This window comes from Oncorhynchus tshawytscha, linkage group LG22 (genome assembly GCF_018296145.1).
Source record: "Oncorhynchus tshawytscha isolate Ot180627B linkage group LG22, Otsh_v2.0, whole genome shotgun sequence".
Taxonomy (NCBI): Eukaryota; Metazoa; Chordata; class Actinopteri; order Salmoniformes; family Salmonidae; genus Oncorhynchus; species Oncorhynchus tshawytscha.
The window spans coordinates 20,987,849-21,005,513 of NC_056450.1; the positions used below are offsets into that span (position 1 = coordinate 20,987,849).

Consider the following 17,665-nt stretch of genomic DNA (forward strand, 5'->3'; position numbering starts at 1 on the left):
ATCAATGAGTTAGCTATCCCAAGGCCGGTAGATAGGGATATTGAGTCGTTTCATTTTACTGTAGAAACACATTATATGCAGCCGGCAATACATTCTTATCCCTAGTGGACCAGTTAGTACCTAAAACATTAAACGTTCAGGCTGCATAGGCTTCAATTTCCTCAAACTTTATTTAATGGGGATAAGAAAAATAAAACGGGGAAAATATTCATACATTCCATATGAAACACCATTTCCAGCACAATGCTAGTGGCTAAATGTTAATTCTGGATGGTGTGCATCACGTTCAGCCAATCTGGTTGAAACTATCAGATCAAGGGTGCTTTTTCTTTGCCTCCCAGTAGGCCTGCAATTTGCCCGGTCCTCCTCTCTCTGATATATTCTTCTCCAACATTCTGTCTCCAGGTTGGAGGGCCACTTCCTTTGCACCATGGTCGTAGTGTCTTGTGCTTTTAGCCGAGGACTTTTGACTGTTTTCAGATGCAACTCGGTAAGCTTCCTACATTTTGGTGGCCCAGTTCTGAGCATAGACTGGGTGTGACACCTGTTCATCAGTCTGATTGAGGCCAAACAACCGGTCAATGGGCAGTCGAGGTGGCTGCCAAAGAGAAGGAAGTGTGGTGACAAGCCTGTTGCTTCGTTACGAGTGCAGTTGTTTGCATGTACGATATGAGGTAAGTGGTCTTTCCATTGTGATTCATTTTCTCCAGGAAGAGTGGGAAGCATCTGTAGCAGCGTACGATTAATCTGTTCCACTAGGTTTCCCTGAGGAGGATCTAGCGTGCTGCGGGAGTGGCCGACCCCTGCCAGCTCCTGAAGTCTTCCAAAGAGTTTGTTTTCAAATTCCCAGCCTTGATCGTGGTGGCGCCTCTTGAGGATATCCGGTTTTCTCCGCTGCTGTCTTTGCAGACTTGTTGCGGGTGGCGTAGGTCTGTGTAAACCTTGTGAAATTATCGACTGATACTAAGATGTATTCATACCCCCTCCCCTCCCACACACACACACGTAGAACAGTATTTTGAGACCAACTCAAAGGGAGTAATTGATGTGAGCTTGCCCATTGGAGCTTTCCGTGGCACATTTGGTATTTTTTGCTTGATGCAACTACATTTCTTTGTGACATAGTCCTCAACTTCTTGTTGAATAAATGGCCAATAAAATTGCTCTCTCGCCAGGTGAGTAACCTTATCTGCACTCACATGCCCCACGTCATTATGTAGGTGTTTCAACTCAGTGGCCTTGAATGTTCTAGTGATGACTAACCAACCTTTCTGTCAAGGATTCCATTCTTAGTCTGCAGTTTGGTACACTTATGCAGCAAGCGTTTGGCTCTCACACACAGTTGCCTTTTCTCTGTGTCTTTTGGTTGTCGCCTCTTTAACATAGCCATCTCGGGGCAACTCCAATATAAAATGTTTTTTCTCAAATTTGCCAGGATGTCACATGTCCTACTTATGAGGAACACTTGTAACAACTTAAGCATTACAAAACTTATATTCGATCAAATAAGCCTCATGTAGAAAAAAAGCCATTAATTGACCTCCATACAATTTTTTTTTTTTTAAATTGAACCTTTATTTAACTAATTCTTATTTACAATGACGGCCTACCCCGGCAAAACCCAGACGACGCTGGGCCAATTGTGCACCGCCCTATGGGACTCCCAATCACAGCCGGATGTGATGCAACCTGGACTCAAACCGAAGCCTATGCATCCTGAGTGGATAATGTATTGCCGGCTGCGTAAAATGGATTTGGATGGTAAGATAAACGACTCAATATTGCCATCTGTCGGCTTTTGTTCTATAAGTTAGCCAGCTAACTTGCCTAAGTGTTCTGAAACAACTTTTTTGTTGTTGAAATATAATCATTAAATGGGCATGGTCTCATTGACTCAACAACCAAAAACACATCTAAGTTTAGCTTTCTTAATGAACCAGAAAATCAATAGTAGTTTCTGGTGGTTCATCAAAGTTAGCTGGCTAACCCATTGATCCTGTTCTGTAGTATACCCCTCTGTCCAGTGTGAGATGGAAAATAGATTCCACATTACCTAATAGAAGCTTAATTTACTGTTTAAGAGAAACCAGACTCCTTACCTTTTCTCTGGTACCCCACCTAGGGCAAGTTCAGTCATGCAGCAATTCTTGGAGAGGGCGGTTTAGCTGTGGTTATTTTGAAGGCGCAATTAGGTTTTATCTTGGTAGGTTTGGGTCTTGATGATCCCTGTTTGGATTCTACTGGGGTGACACTACAAGTTCAAAGGTACCCTGGAATGACAACCTGATCATCCTTCATGACTGTTAAAATTCTAATTATAGCTGGTAAACAATTCTGAAACCAAAGCTTCTAACTGGATGCAAGTCTCCTAACCATAATTATGGACAGTCGGTTGATGCTTTCTTCCTTAGTCTCAGGAAATGCAGGATAGGCCTTCCTGTATAACACACAGTTTTCAGTGTAGGATGTCCTGGCTGTGAGAGCACACTACATACATTAGATTTATGTCAAACCAAACAAAAGGCATAATTTGTGGAGCCTGAATGATGACTGTCTCTGGTCAAATTGATTCCCTAGCCTCCTCCTAGCTGGCTCTGCTGGAATGCAGCACATAATAATTATTATCATGAGCAGCACTGTGGAATTTCACCATGTCTCCCTTTTCTAAATGCTTTCAGCTTTCAAAAAAATGTGCAACGTGTCCAAGAACTTTGCTTCCAGCAAACAGAGTACGGTAACTAAATTGGAAAGGAATCTGCCCGGAACAGGAGTCTGAATATATTTAGGGAAGATTTCACATAGGGACTTGGGCCTCACAATACAATGAGGGGGCTGTGCAAGATCATGAATATGAGTATCGCATGTCAAACTGTTCAGTTGTAGTTTTAGCACAAGCTAAACCCAATATGGAGCAATTCATTGTAAAGGACTCAAAATGTCAATGTTTGAATTGTCTGTTCCTATCAAATAGGAATAGCAATATATAACACATTTTACAGTAATACAACATTACTGTGGTTGTGATATGGATTAACCGGAATCCTCAATAATTGATCTTAATTGTTTGTCACGGGCCCTTTGTCCGTCATTGCTCCTATCTTCAGTTAATGTTTTCACGGCTTTAAGGCCTAGATGTGCTGAAGTCGGCATAAGCATACTTGAAATATCTGTCCTTCCTCATCCACTGAAAGAGATGTTTGAGATAAGAGTAAATTAGATCAAATGTTTTAATATATCATGGTGTTCTGTAATGGGACAGCTGTGGTTAATGATGGGACTGAGGGACAACCGGGGGGGGTGGCGGCGGCTCCCTGACTGACTGACAGACACCCCTCTGGCTGCTAAAAAGCTCCAGCGCCTTGTTCCTGTCGTTGCCTTCTTTTCTCCTCCAGGTTTTATTTTTGGCTACTGACCTTGACAGGAGCCTATCCTTTCCTGCTTCCTCCAGCCAAACACATCCCCTACACCTTCCACTACATCAGGAGTGTGCTGTTGAAATAGTTTTGTCCTTCTCACTAGATTGTACATTCTCTTCGACAGGTTTCTCTTTGCTTTCTCTTCGGAGTGTTTTAACTTGTATTGAAGCGTTAACGGATAAGTAATTTGTGTCCTTTGCTTTGCAGGTCTTTCTTTAAGAGGAAAGCAGGGAAAAGAGCAGACTCTGTTTAAAGGAAGAGTGGTTTAAAAAGAAAAGGATAGAACACAGACCCCTGTAAAACTCATTGCCTTCCATAGGCTACTGTGGCTAAACCAATCGCAGGACAGACTCACTGTGTTTAACAGTGTCTGTCTGTACACCGGAAGGGCCTTCATGCCTACATCAACCATGCAGTGAGGGTGAGCTGGCAGTGTGCCCCCTCTCTCCATGCTGGCTTTGGGCCTAGAGCAGGGGAGAGGAGAGGGGAGAGGTGGATCCCCCTCAAAAACACTCCTGTTTCAGTAAGACTTCAACTGCAATCCCTTTGCAATCTCTTACAACAGACACTACAAACATTTTCCAATTAGATAGGATGATCCCCAACAATGAGGAACTGAATGTGGGTGGTGTGTTGGAAGTTAAGTTGACCAAACACCTACCTCTGTCAGTGGATGACCATGGAGAGAGCTTGCCCCCAGGGAATTTCTATACCTCAAGGGGCTTCTGGCGGAGGCTGGAGGGAGACAAGTTGTTCTGGGAAATACCTCAGCAGAGCCTCAGAGTCATCTATCTCCCTCACCTTTGACCATGTCCAGCTGAACACCTGACCAGAGACAACACATATGAGGATGTCAAGCCGTCTCCTACTATGTGTCTCCCCATTGTGCGTCCCCGACCCTGGACCATGGCACAGAGACAAAAACCCTCTCACCCCAAAGGTAGTAATGACAGCTGTTACAGGAAATGTGAAACAATTAGTATAATATATATATATATATATATATATATATTTTTTTTTTTTAAACATGCTTTAATCTTTCATTAACACCTTGTCTCCTGTGTCGCAGCTTCCTCCCAAGCCTCTCACGTTGTGGGTGGAGAGGAAGGACTCACTGGCAGCGACACAATCCTCACCTACAGAAGCCCCCCCTAGACCTGCCTTACCCAAGCGACCCACAACCATCCATAAAACACACAGACTGCCTCAGGTAAACACACACAAGCATTTCATAAGCGTTTTCTACAAAGTGGAAATTGTGTTTCCTCAAACTACTACGGCGGTTGTATGTAATTTTGACTCTGAGTGGGAAAAGCATGCTATTAGGTGGATTTGTCTGTTTTGCATGACTACACATAAAGAAGCCAAGCTAGTGTTGTAGGCCTACACTCCATTGTCAATTAGGAGATGTCTGAGCTTCCTGTTTGCTTGGCTCTGGATCCAGGTCACTCATTCTACTACTCAAGTTGAAACTTGACTGATGGCCCTATCCAATCCAAACCAAACCAGTGCCCAATAGAAAACAACATTTTTCAGTGCAACAAGGAAGTGTGCTTAAATCACATTTATTTGATTGGAAACAATTTTATTACTAGTTTAAGTGGCCAGACATGATTTTTATTTGTATCAGATCAATATATCTGTGTGTGTGTGGTTTCCGTGATGCAGTATGTCAACAAGATTCATGTGATCTTCGATACCAAACGAGGGAAGAAGAGAGTGAAGAGCCAGGGAGGTTCAGCGCGTGCTATGACAATTATTACCCTTCAACTTGTCTAGAAGATGTAGATAAACTACTCACTGTAAAGACCCGTAGTTTTGAGATACATTACATCACTGTTACAAATACAGTACAAAGACACTGTCAGTCTCCAATGATGTCTCTTTCTTTCATCCCTTTATTACACTCCTGTCTCGCTTTTTCTCTGTCTATGTATCTCGCATGCGCACACTCACTCTCTCTCGCTCTCTGAACAGAGGAGACCAGTGGAACTGAAAGTGACCCAGAGGACAACACTAAAGGTACTACTATAGCATTGACCTGCTACTTGTCAAATTGTCATTCATATTTAAAGTGAAATTTCACTCCCAAATAAATGTTTGGCTGACATTTTGAGAATGTTGAGTTCAGACAATGTCCCACGCCGTCTACACTCATATAGATCCATCCATTTTCCATTCACATTTGATCACATTCTATTACCATTTAATCTTTTTTTTTTTTTTTTCAAAGAGAGTTCCCAACCAGATTCACTTATTAGGTATTTTGAAAAATGTTCACTGTCTCCACCAGGAGGGTCCAGGCGCTCGGTCTATGTCCAGTCCACGCTGAAGCGGAGGCCAGTCTACCGCTCCCTGGAGAGGGACCTGATCCAGCTCCAGCAACAGCAGCTCTTTCAGTTCTTTAAACTCCTACACCCCTGAGATCACGCAACAGTTTCCCAACAAGGTTATTGTGAATTGAAACCAATTAAAGCCAACCTCTTTCAGATGGGGCAACAGAGCTAGGCGGATAGACCCACTTACACATTTTTGTATAGGGGAAATACTGCTTGATGTACCATGGATGTGCTCAGCTCAAAGGAAACCCCAGAATGTTTAGTTTTTTTAGTTATCATTGTACTATTGTTTCTGTTTTGCTGGCCGGGGAGTAAAATTAGACGCTCTGTATCTTTATCCTTTCTTAACCGCTATAGTTTGAGAAGTCTTCCCGTCACTCCCGTGAAGCCGACGACCGGCTGAAGGCCATTCCCATGTTCTGCTTCCCAGACTCTCAGGACTGGCGGCCTTCTGGACACCTGCACAGGTAAGCTTCTGTCACATTCACATTATGGTCACAGTATGTAGCAGTGGTGTTACAATAAGGGAATTCATGTAATATAAATATGCATACAACCACTTAATATGAGCATTGGAACAGGTAAAACATTTCAAAAGTAGCTACGTTTTTGTAATAATTACTGTGCTAAAATGAAGTTATTATATGATGATGTAAGAATTAAGTCCAAGACATGTCCAATGAAATGGAGATTATCTAGTGATTCAGACAAAGAGTAACATGATTGCAGTTCATATGCCATGCTTTGTCTTTTCCCCCAAGGGAGACTGCACGAGAACACTGCTTAACTCTATCACTTTGTGCATCCCTGTCCTATTGTCTATGCTTTTATCCGTCTTTGTAGTGAAACCTTCTCTTTTGTCTTGACGGGAGAGGATGTCAGCCGGTGCTTTTGTTACTGTCGTAATATCCTGGTGAGTGTGTGTGAATGAGTCATTACGTTGTGTGTGAGGACTAGGCAGTAAAGTGCGTACGCAACATCTCTAAGGGATATACTACAGTCATAGGCCGTAAAACCTCTGAATCAGTGACCCAAACTAAACATAATTTCATAATTGTTTTTCATAACATAATTTGTCCACGTGTTAAATCCATGACTGTACATTTAATGTTAGATTTGTGTGTTTTAAATGTATTGCGCTGTTGTTTATTTTTACTATTTTATGGTCTGGACTGAGTGTTTGTTTACCCCTGGAATGCCAGCGTTGATACAGCGTTGCAATAACATTGTTGATACTGATTGGCAGGGTTGGTTTTCATGCTGATTTGTGTTTATTTGTGCCTTTTAGCCAAGAGTCTGTGAGAGCCAGAAATCTTGCTTGTTTGTAGGTGACCAAATACTTATTTTCCACCATAATTTGCAAATAAATTCATTAAAAATCCTACAATGTGATTTTCTGTTTTTTTTTTCTCATTTTGTTTGTCATAGTTGAAGTGTACCTATGATGAAAATTACAGGCCTCTCTCATCTTTTTAAGTGGGAGAACTTTTGGTGGCTGACTAAATACTGTTTTGCCCCACTGTATCTTATATTCAGCAAAAAAAGAAACGTCCTCACTGTCAACTGCGTTTATTTTGAGCAAACTTAACATGTGTAAATATTTCTATGAAACTAAAAAGATTCAACAACTGAGACATAAACTGAACAAGTTCCACAGACATGTGACTAACAGAAATGTAATAATGTGTCCCTGAACGAAGGGGGGGGGGGGTCAAAATCAAAAGTAACTGTCAGTATCTGGTGTGGAACAAGCTGCATTAAGTACTGCAGTGCATCTCCTTCCCATGCACTGCAACAGATTTGCCAGTTCTTGCTGTGAGATGTTTCCCCACTCTTCCACCAAGGCACCTGCAAGTTCCCGGACATTTCTGGGGGGACTGGCCCTAGCCCTCACCCTCAGATCCAACAGGTCCGAGGGGTGCTTAAATGGGATTGAGATCTTCGCTGGCCATGGCAGAACACTGACATTCCTGTCTTGCAGGAAATCACGCACAGAACAAGCAGAATGGCTGGTGGCATTGTCAGGAATAAGCCTGTAGGAAGGGTACCACATGAAGGAGGAGGATGTCTCCCCTGTAATACACAGCGTTGAGATTGCCTGCAATGACAACAAGCTCAGTCCAATGATGCTGTGACACACCGCCCTAGACCATGACGGACCCTCCACCTCCAAATTGGTCCCGCTCCAGAGTACAGGCGTCGGTGTGACGCTAATTCCTTCGACGATAATTGCGAATCCGACCATCACCCCTGGTGAGACACAACCGTGACTCATCAGTGAAGAGCACTTTTTTCCAGTCCTGTCTGGTCCAGCGACGGTGGGTTTGTGCCCATAGGCAACGTTGTTGCCGGTGATGTCTGGTGAGGACTTGCCTTACAACAGGCCTACAAGCCCTCAGTCCAGCCTCTCTCAGCCTATTGTGGACAGTCGGAGCACTAATGGAGTGATTTGCGTTCCTGGTGTAACTAGGGCAGTTGTTGTTGCCATTCTGTGCCTGTCCCATAGGTGTGAATTTCAGATGTACCGATCCTATGCAGGTGTTGTTACACGTGGTCTGCCACTACGAGGACGGACAGCTGATCGTCCATCTCCCTGTAGCGCTGTCTTAGGCGTCTCACAGTACGGACATTGCAATTTATTGCCCTGGCCACATCTGCAGTCCTCATGCCTCCTTGCAGCATGCCTAAGGCACATTTACGCAGATGAGCAGGGACCCTGGGCATCTTTCTTTTGGTGTTTTTCAGAGTCAGTAGAAAGGCCTCTTTAGTGTCAATACCTGTGACCTTAATTGCCTACCGTCTGTAAGATGTTCGTGTCTTAACGACCGTTCCACAGGCGCATGTTCATGGTTCATTGAACAAGCATGGAAAACTGTTTAAACCCTTTACAATGGAGATCTGTGAAGTTATTTGGAATTTTATGAATGATCTTTGAAAGACAGGGTCCTGAAAAGGGGACGTTTATTTTTTTGTTGAGTTTATATATATACCTTTATCTAACTAGGCGAGTCAGTTAAGAACTAATTCTTATTTCCAATGACGGCCTAGGAACAAGTGTTCAGGGGCAGCACGACAGATTTGTACCTTGTCAGCTCGGGGATTTGATCTAGCAACCTTTGGATTGCTGGCCCGACGCTCTAACCACTAGGCTACCTGCCATATATTACTGTTCTTATGCACACGCAATGCTGTGTGCCTCTACAGCCATTGCCTTGGTATTTTGGCTATATGCAGTGCATTCGGAAAGTATTCAGAGCCCTTCCCTTTTTCCACATTGTTACGATACTGCCTTATTCTAAAATGGATGAAACAAATAATACTCAATCTACACAATACCCCATATTGACAAATCGAAAACAGGTTTTTAGAAATGTTTGCAAATGTATAATTTATTTTTAAGTATACCTTATTTACATTATCATTCAGACCCTTTGCTATGAGACTTGAAATTGTGCTCAGGTGCATCCTGTTTCCATTGATCATCCTTGAGATGTCCACCTGTGGTAAATTCAATTGATTGGACATGATTTGGAAAGGCACACACTTGTCCATATAAGGTCCCACAGTTGACAGTGCACGTCAGAGCAAAAACCAAGCCATGAGGGCGAAGGAATTGTCCGTTGAGCTCCGAGGCAGGATTGTGTCAAGGCATGGATCTGGGAAAGGGTACCAAAATATTTCTGTGGCATTGGAGGTCCCCAATAACACAGTGGCCTCCATTATTCTTAAATGGAAGAAGTTAGGAACCACCAAGACTCTTCCTAGCAGGCTGCCAGGTCAAACTGAGCAATCGGGGGAGAAGGGCCTTGGTAAGGGGATTACCAAGAACCCAACGGTCACTGACAAAGCTCTGGAGTTCCTCTGTGGAGATGGGAGAACCTTCCAGAAGAACAACCATCTCTGTAGCCCTCCACCAATCAGCCCTTTATGGTAGTAGCCAGATGGAAGCCACTCCTCAATAAAAGCCACATGATGGCACTCTTGGAGTTTTCCAGAAGGCACCTAAAGACTCTCTGAACATGAGAAACAAGATTCTCTGTTCTGATGAAACCAAGATTGAACTCTTTGGCCTGAATGCCAAGCATCACGTCTGGAGGAAACCTGGCACAATCCCTATGGTGAAGCATGGTGGTGGTAGCATCGTGCTGTGGGGAGGTTTTTCAGCGGCAGGGACTGGAAGACTAGTCAGGATCAAGGGAAAGATGAACTGAGCAAAGTACACTGAGTCAGAACTGTACAATTGAAAACCACAACTGTCATGAGTGTCTTATGTGTGAGTTATGATCAATAAAAAAAAATATATATTATACTTATCTGCCTGTCTCCTCCCTATGTCACATGACAGTTAAATCAAAAACCTGCTCCAGAGCACTCAGGACCTCAGACTGGGGTGAAGGCTCACCTTCCAACAGGACAAAAACAGTAAGACAACGCAGGAGTGGCTTCAGGACAGCCAAGACAATGTAGGAGTGGCTTCGGGACAAGTCTCTGAGTGGCCCAGCCAGAGCCCGGACTTGAACCCGATCAGCTTATTAAAGAGCAGCGATCCTATCGAGCAGTGTGCGGATTTCTTATTTTTTCTCATCTTGTTCAACTGTTACCGTGCACCTGCAGAGGAGATGGCTCAGATGTTCGAGTGCCTTTTTGAATTTTGAAAATGTTAGGCACCAAACAGAATTGAAGGAACACCAGAAAAATTATATATTTTTGATATAGTTTACTTACATTAGGCCTGAATGAATCCTACCTTTTGAAGCACATCTCATGAGTAGTACAGTTTTCCTTTCTTCCTGTGCCAATCAAATTTGCCTAAACCTACTGTCATGTTACCAGGTTGTTAACTGTTGTTAGGTAACATGACTGAAAACGTTGTTTGTTATCAAACCAATAAATAGCGACCCAGGATTAGTTTCAAACGGCCTGTGACATGGTTTGTGAAATTATATAAAATGCGTGTGAATCCCAATAGAAAGAAAAAGGCATGTCCGGTAATATGGGTCATAAAAAATAAAAAAATATATATATACAAGCTGTTTTCTTTGCGTCACAAAGCAGTGCTCCATTTTCCCTCTGACACTGAGAGGCTGCATGACAGTGACCTTGCCTAGTCTACTTAGACTGGTCTGTGCTCTTGGTTATAACAGGCGACGAAATTATACAATGTGTCAACATTGCTCGCTTTGCGCGCTGCTCCAATGTTACAAGTGTAACAACTGAAGACTCGTCCGGGTCTGCATCCCCCCTCGCTATCACTGCTAAATTATATATATATTTTAAATGACGGCGGAATAGACGCGCATGAAGAGTGGACGGAGAGAAGCAGGTGAGGAACTGATAGGGGATGCGGCTGGCTGATTACAGCTGCCACACGTGATATGCACATGAAAGTGAAGTGGATATTATTGGACCTGCACATACAAGAGACTAGTGGTTGCTTCAGTTCAAACATTTTAGAAAAAAATCAGTAGTATCATATGAAACAGTACTACGGTATTCTAAAATGTTGGTACCATGAAGTTTTTGTACTGTGATATTACAGTGGTAACGGTATACCATGCAACACTAATATACTGTGTGTGTGTTTTCAGATCTTGGAGGAGGTAGAGAGGCGCAGGGAGATCTGTCCAGCCCTGGTGTCCCCCTTCATGCGTAGCGTCATGGAGGCTCCTTTTCCCGCCTCTGGACGCACCATCACACTCAGGAGCTTCCTCCCAGGCTCAGGAAATGAGGTAACACAATCACACCACTAAGAGGACCTCTAGGACTCCATGTAAAGAGTAACTACAGGGGGAGATGGGGCAAAAGTCTGTCCTCTCCTCCGTGACCCAGAAACTGCAAAGTGGTCGCCGTATGTAGGAGAGTGTCAATTCATTAATAGGCGAACAGAGGAGTGTCTTCCTCTTCTCGATAGTCTCCTCCCGCCTAGGAAGCACAAGTGTATTCTCCCGGCGGCTAGCCTGTAAATGTTTCAAAATCCGCAACAACCTCTTTGAATCAGCTGTTTTCGTGAAGGAGAAAAGCATGTACACATTTGAAAACGATACACTACTTATCCTTTTACATATTAAATGTTTTGCACAACTAGCAACATTTTTACTACTTTACACATTTATTTTGGGATTCAACCCCTGCAAACCAAATTTGCATGATGCCGTGCTAGTGGAGGAGAGTCCCATTTCATACAAGCACATTTGTTTTCTCACCTCCTCGATTACATTTGACCTTTTTCAAAAGTAGGCAAGGATTCGAGCAAAACAAATAAAAAATCTCCCAGGGAGTTCGGAGAAGTAACAAGAGGAAGTGACAACGTTTAGTTAAGTTCCTACCTCTTTATTGCCGACACTATGTCAACAACATCTGCAATCATGTGCAATGTCTCTGCCCAGAAATCAACTATTGTTGTAAGAGTTTTATTTGGTCAAATAACTGAGCAATAGCCAACCTGTGTGTTTGTTTGTGTGTCGGTGTGTGTGTGTTTGGGTGTGTACTTGTGTGATCAGGTGCTGATGCTGTGCCGGCCGGTAGACTCAAGGCTGGAGCATGTGGACTTTGAGAGCCTGCTGCAGTGCCTGAGCGTTGGGAGACTCCTACAGGTATTTGCCTCTCTGCTACTGGAGAGGAGGGTCATCTTCATTGCTGACAAACTCAGGTAAGGAGTTTCCTCTAGTAAACACAGGTTTACTGTCGTCTCCAGCTCGGCTTGGGAGACAGTAGGAGGGCAGGAACAGCAAAGCACTAGTCCAGGGTGGAATGTAATTGTGTGCTTTGCTCTCCTGTTGGTCGGTGTAAAAGTACATAGTATTATACAGACCGTATGGACTCCATATATATATATTACATTTTTAACCTTTATTTAACTAGACAAGTCAGTTAAGAACAAATTCTTATTTTCAATGACGGCCTAGGAACAGTGAGTTAACTGCCTGTTCAGGGGCAGAACGCAAGATTTGTACCTTGTCAGCTCAGGGGTTTGAACTTGCAACCTTCTGGTTACTAGTCCAACACTCTAACCACTAGGCTACCCTACCTTGACATGTGTTGTCTGTAAAGTGGGTGCCTCTTCTCAGGAGTTGATCATCTCTTCATCCCTCTCTCTTCTCTTCAGTGTGCTATCTCGTTGTGGCCATGCCGCGCTGGCGCTGCTCTACCCGTTCACCTGGCAGCATACAATTGTGCCTGTGCTGCCCGCTAGCATGCTAGACATCAGCTGCTCTCCCACTCCCTTCCTCATGGGGGTGCTGGCGCCCTGCCTGCCCAAACTTCTGGAGCTGCCCATAGAGGAGGTCAGTGACAAAGGTCACCGTCTGATTCCCAGTGGCTAGTCACTAGATGGCCATGCTACAAAGGAAAACATTTTTTATTTTGTCAGAATTGATGATCAAGTACCCGACTGACTAGTTCTTTGATGTAGGGTTAGGGTTACTTAGAATTCTGTTGCGCACAGTTGTTTACCAGACTTAAAGGTAGACTCCGCGATATGATGTAGATGCAGAAAGTAAACCGCATAGGGGGTCAATTTTCACAACAACTAAGAGAGGTTAAGCGCAAGGTTCAACTTCTCCGCTGTTTTGGTCCTGTGGCTACCACGCTGTTTCAGCGTGATGTTGGCGAACCATTGCACATGCGCAGATACTGTGGGTGACCTGTGTGAGAGCGAATTGTTGCATCTCACTCATCTCAATATCTGTGGTGCTATTCGTGGCAATGTCATTTCGCTGAGTACCTTTTTAATAAAGTATTTTACTGCCACCTAACGTTCTATGAACGTCTTTACAGTAGGACTAACAAACTGCAGTATCAATCTGCAAACACTTACCAACAGTTAATGGTAGAAAGTCTCCGATGTCTAATTCAAAGCCCAATACATTTGACCTGCGTTCATTTTGTCATTGATAATTTAAAGGTTCTGTCTCTGTTTTGCATTCTAGGTGCTTATTGTGGATTTATGTACAGACAAATTTGTCAAACAGGTGTGTATTTAATTGCAACTCATGAAAGATAGGTGTGGTTCCAAAACGCAACTGAATAGGGTATGAGGAACACTTTGTCTGTGCATGTCTGCGTTCCAAGTGACAGTGTTGAATATTAATGCAACTTGATGATTTCACACATACCAGAGCTTGACTGTAATCCAAGTTCATATAGTGAGACTATTTAATAGTAGTAGCTATGGAGTTTCGCTTCTTTCTGACTCAGAGATCCTATTGGGCTACTGATATTGTTGGCTAGTTTCGACAACAACCATTTTTATTGCATAGGCCAGGAATGTTCAACTTTGATGGGGGTGGAGGCCACAAAAAAATTGGAACTCATCATGAGGTGCTGCAGTGGCACGCGGGTCTGCAAACCCACATATGCAGTCAGAGTGAAAGTACATAGTGTAGTCTTAGTGAATGGTATTATACAGTCCCTAGCCTTTTGGGGGCCCTTGTTAGACTAACTTACCCAATCTAAAAAAAAATGTTTTTGCTGACATAGGCTAATTGTGTGACTGTCAGTGACTGACATAACAAGATAAAAACAGCTGATGCACAACCAAATTTATATTTTGAACCTTGTACATTCTACTATTCTAACTCAATGGTAATTTGAGACACTGACTGACACTAATACCCCCGTCCCCCCTAACAACAAAATGTATTTTGCAGGCCACCAGTTGCGCATCCCTGGCATAGGTGAATCACAGTACACGGGTAGCCAGTTGCCTTGTTTCACATCAGTAGTAGGCCATCTCTTGCATGATGTGAGTTTCCCTGGGCTGTCCTGTTAACTACTCCTTGTTTCCAAGCTTGGTGATGAGGACTGTATCTTGCTCAGTAAGCTTCAGGCTGGACTGCTGGAGATCCTGGAGGAGAGAGAGCAGATACTGAGGCAAGATGAAGGAGATTGCACAGGAGGTTTGCACAGCTACCTATTACTACATATTCATCTTGAAAAGGGCCTCGCCGCCAAAACATTGAAGAAACAATGTCTCCTTTCAGTCCCCTTGTCTCTCTGTCCATGTGTTGGATATAGGGTAATTGTATAGAAAGCCAATTCTTGAAGCATTCTTCACTCGCATCTTCATTTTAACACCATCTACATTATTAGTGACTGTCCCCCGCCCTATCTGTCCATCAGGTAGCGTAGCCTAGGGCGGCAGGCCAGTAACCAAAAGGGCTAGTTCGAATACCCAAGCTGTCAAGAAGAAACATCTGTAGACGTGTTCTTGAGCAAGACACTTAACTTTAATTTGCTCCAGGGGCGCCGTACTACTATGGTTGCCCCAGTAAAACAACACATTTCACTGCACCTATCAGGTTTGTGTGTGTGTGTGTGTGTGTGTGTGTGTGTGTGTGTGTGTGTGTGTGTGTGTGTGTGTGTGTGTGTGTGTGTGTGTGTGTGTGTGTGTGTGTGTGTGTGTGTGTGTGTGTGTGTGTGTGAGTGTGTGTTGCTACCTATATAGACATACATACTTTTTAAAAGAATATACCTTTATTATTATTCCCAGCAAACCCTACCGCCGATCCCCCAATTGAAGTAAACTAATAAACACTTCTGCTTCTACCTTCAATCCATACATCTTATACACATTCTACAGTCACAAGTCTACTTTACAATAGTTCTATAGGTAAATCATTTTGTCCATTTTATTTTCAGGGATGAAATTCCTACCGAAGAAGTGACAATGTCAGCGGTCTGGTTGAAAATGCTTCTGTAGGAGAAGATGAGGATCTTCCGCGGGATTGGCCAAGACGTGTGCAAATGATGTCACGGATATAGATATGTACTTGAATCGATCAGAACATAATGGTGTTTGGCACATAGGCCCACAGTCTTAGATATAGAGCTCGGGTTGAGACAGGACCATACTCTTCGTATTGCCCTGAAAGCACTCCATGGCAGAAGGAAGTGTGACTGTAATTGGAGGAAAACTGGAAATTTGCATTTATGTGCAAACACGTTTCAATGAAGACTTGACATGGCAGAAGAAAGGCAGGAGCAACACCATGTACTTATGAAATTTACACAAAACATTTCAGCTACAAAACTAACCCGTGCCTATTTCTGTTTTTGCTGTTCATTTTTAAAATGTTTGGTTTTAATCAAGTGTTTTGAGTATTTGCTCTCAGTATTATGGATATAGTTATTTTTAAATTTAGTTTTGAACTGGTCTAGTTGGAGAAAAATAAGGTAGGTTACTCTTTTTACCCTTCAGCTCTCTGTTACAAAACAATGTAAGAATAATTGTATTGTGTGCATGATTGTAACTTTAAATATGACATCAGTTTTTAAACTGAGGTTAATGTATGTTTTCCCTGACATTTTGATGTCCTTGACAATTGTTCCAAGTAATGTTTGGATCATTAAGATAATACATTATATTGACATTTCTAACAGATTTTGAATAGCTCAATTCTGTAACAAAATATTGTGTTTACAATGTTTAGCTACTCTTATGCATTGTTCGCATTGTGAACTTAATGTGACATTGTATGAACCTATTTGAATACCGTAGCAATTTGATATGACAGATGAAAGCGCTTCACAAAGTTTGATAAAAACATGTTCCCATGTGGGTTTAGAAAGCCATAAACAGAGAACCAGAAACTAGTCACACCTCAATCCTATTGACTGAAGTACTTTTGAACTATTGTACAGTGTGTGTGTATATACAGTGTGTGTGTATATACAGTGTGTGTATATATATATATGTATACATATATGTAAACCTCCGACTTCAACTGTGTGTATATATATATATATATACACACACACAGTTGAAGTCGGAGGTTTACATACACCTTAGCCAAATACATTTAAACTCTTACAATTACTGATATTTAATCCTAGTAAGAATTCCCTGTTTTAGGTCAGTTACGATCACCACTTTATTTAAAAAATGTGAAATGTCAGAGTAACAGTAGAGAGAATGATTTATTTCAGCTTTTATTTATTTCATCACGTTCCCAGTGGGTCAGAAGTTTACATACACTCAATTAGTATTTGGTAGCATTGCCTTTAAATTGTTTAACTTGGGTTAAATGTTTCAGGTAGCCTTCCACAAGCTTCCAACAATAAGTTGGGTGAATTTTGGCCCATTCCTCCTGGCAGAGCTGGTGTAATGGAGCCCGTTTTGTAGACCTTGCTCGCACACGATTTTTCACTTCTGCCCACACATTTTCTATAGGATTGATGTCAGGGCTTTGTGATGGCCACTCCAATACCTTGACTTTGTTGTCCTTAAGCCATTTTGCCACATCTTTGGAATTTTTGCTTGGGGTCATTGTCCATTTGGAAGACCCATTTGCGACCAAGCTTTAACTTCCTGACTGTTGTCTTGATATGTTGCTTCAATATATCCAAATAATTTTCCTACCTCATGATGCCATCTATTTTGTGAAGTGCAACAGTCCCTCCTGCAGCAAAAGCACCCCCACAACATGATGCTGCCACCCCCATGTTTTGTGTTTGGGATGGTATTTTTCGGCTTGCAAGCCTCCACCTTTGTCCTCCAAACATAACGATGGTCATTTTGGCCAAACAGTTCTATTTTTGTATCATCAGACCAGAGGACATTTATCCAAAAAGTACCATCTTTGTCCCCATGTGCAGTTGCAAACCGTATCCTGGCTTTTTTATTGCGGTTTTGGAGCAGTGGCTTCTTCCTTGCTGAGCGGCCTTTCAGGTTATGTGGATATAGGACTTGTTTTACTGTGGATATAGATACTTTTGTACCTGTTTCCTCCAGCATCTTCACAAGGTCCTTTGCTGTTGTTCTGGGATTGATTTGCACTTTTCGCACCAAAATACGTTCATCTCTAGGAGACAGAACACATCTCCTTCCTGAGCGGTTTGACGCCTGTGTGGTCCCATAGTGTTTCTACTTGCGTACTATTGTTTGTACAGATGAACATGGTACCTTCAGGC

General features: G+C 42.7%; 1 protein-coding gene and 1 long non-coding RNA gene across 4 annotated transcripts; both read left to right on the forward strand.

Annotated features, from left to right (window-relative positions):
- The first annotated feature begins 3,291 nt into the window (after positions 1 to 3,291).
- Positions 3,292 to 7,120, forward strand: LOC112222035. The gene is made up of 5 exons (XR_002949092.2): positions 3,292 to 4,356; positions 4,486 to 4,626; positions 5,394 to 5,438; positions 5,710 to 5,865; positions 6,113 to 7,120. It is a non-coding gene; the product is annotated as an uncharacterized LOC112222035 (long non-coding RNA).
- A 3,692-nt stretch (positions 7,121 to 10,812) lies between these two features.
- On the forward strand, positions 10,813 to 16,442 carry LOC112222036 (DENN domain-containing protein 2C-like). 3 transcript variants are annotated; one of them, XM_024384581.2, is made up of 7 exons: positions 10,814 to 11,078; positions 11,344 to 11,484; positions 12,256 to 12,404; positions 12,861 to 13,038; positions 13,684 to 13,725; positions 14,544 to 14,652; positions 15,395 to 16,442. In XM_024384581.2, exons 2-7 carry the CDS (start codon positions 11,401 to 11,403, stop codon positions 15,418 to 15,420), a joined length of 588 nt encoding a protein of 195 aa, XP_024240349.1. In that variant the 5' UTR covers positions 10,814 to 11,078; positions 11,344 to 11,400; the 3' UTR covers positions 15,421 to 16,442. The 3 variants fall into 3 exon arrangements, with proteins under 3 accessions (XP_024240351.1, XP_024240349.1, XP_024240350.1); XM_024384582.2 differs by lacking the exon at positions 10,814 to 11,078 and adding an exon at positions 11,138 to 11,257; XM_024384583.2 differs by lacking the exon at positions 13,684 to 13,725 and having other exon boundaries at positions 10,813 to 11,078.
- Positions 16,443 to 17,665: the final 1,223 nt, after the last annotated feature.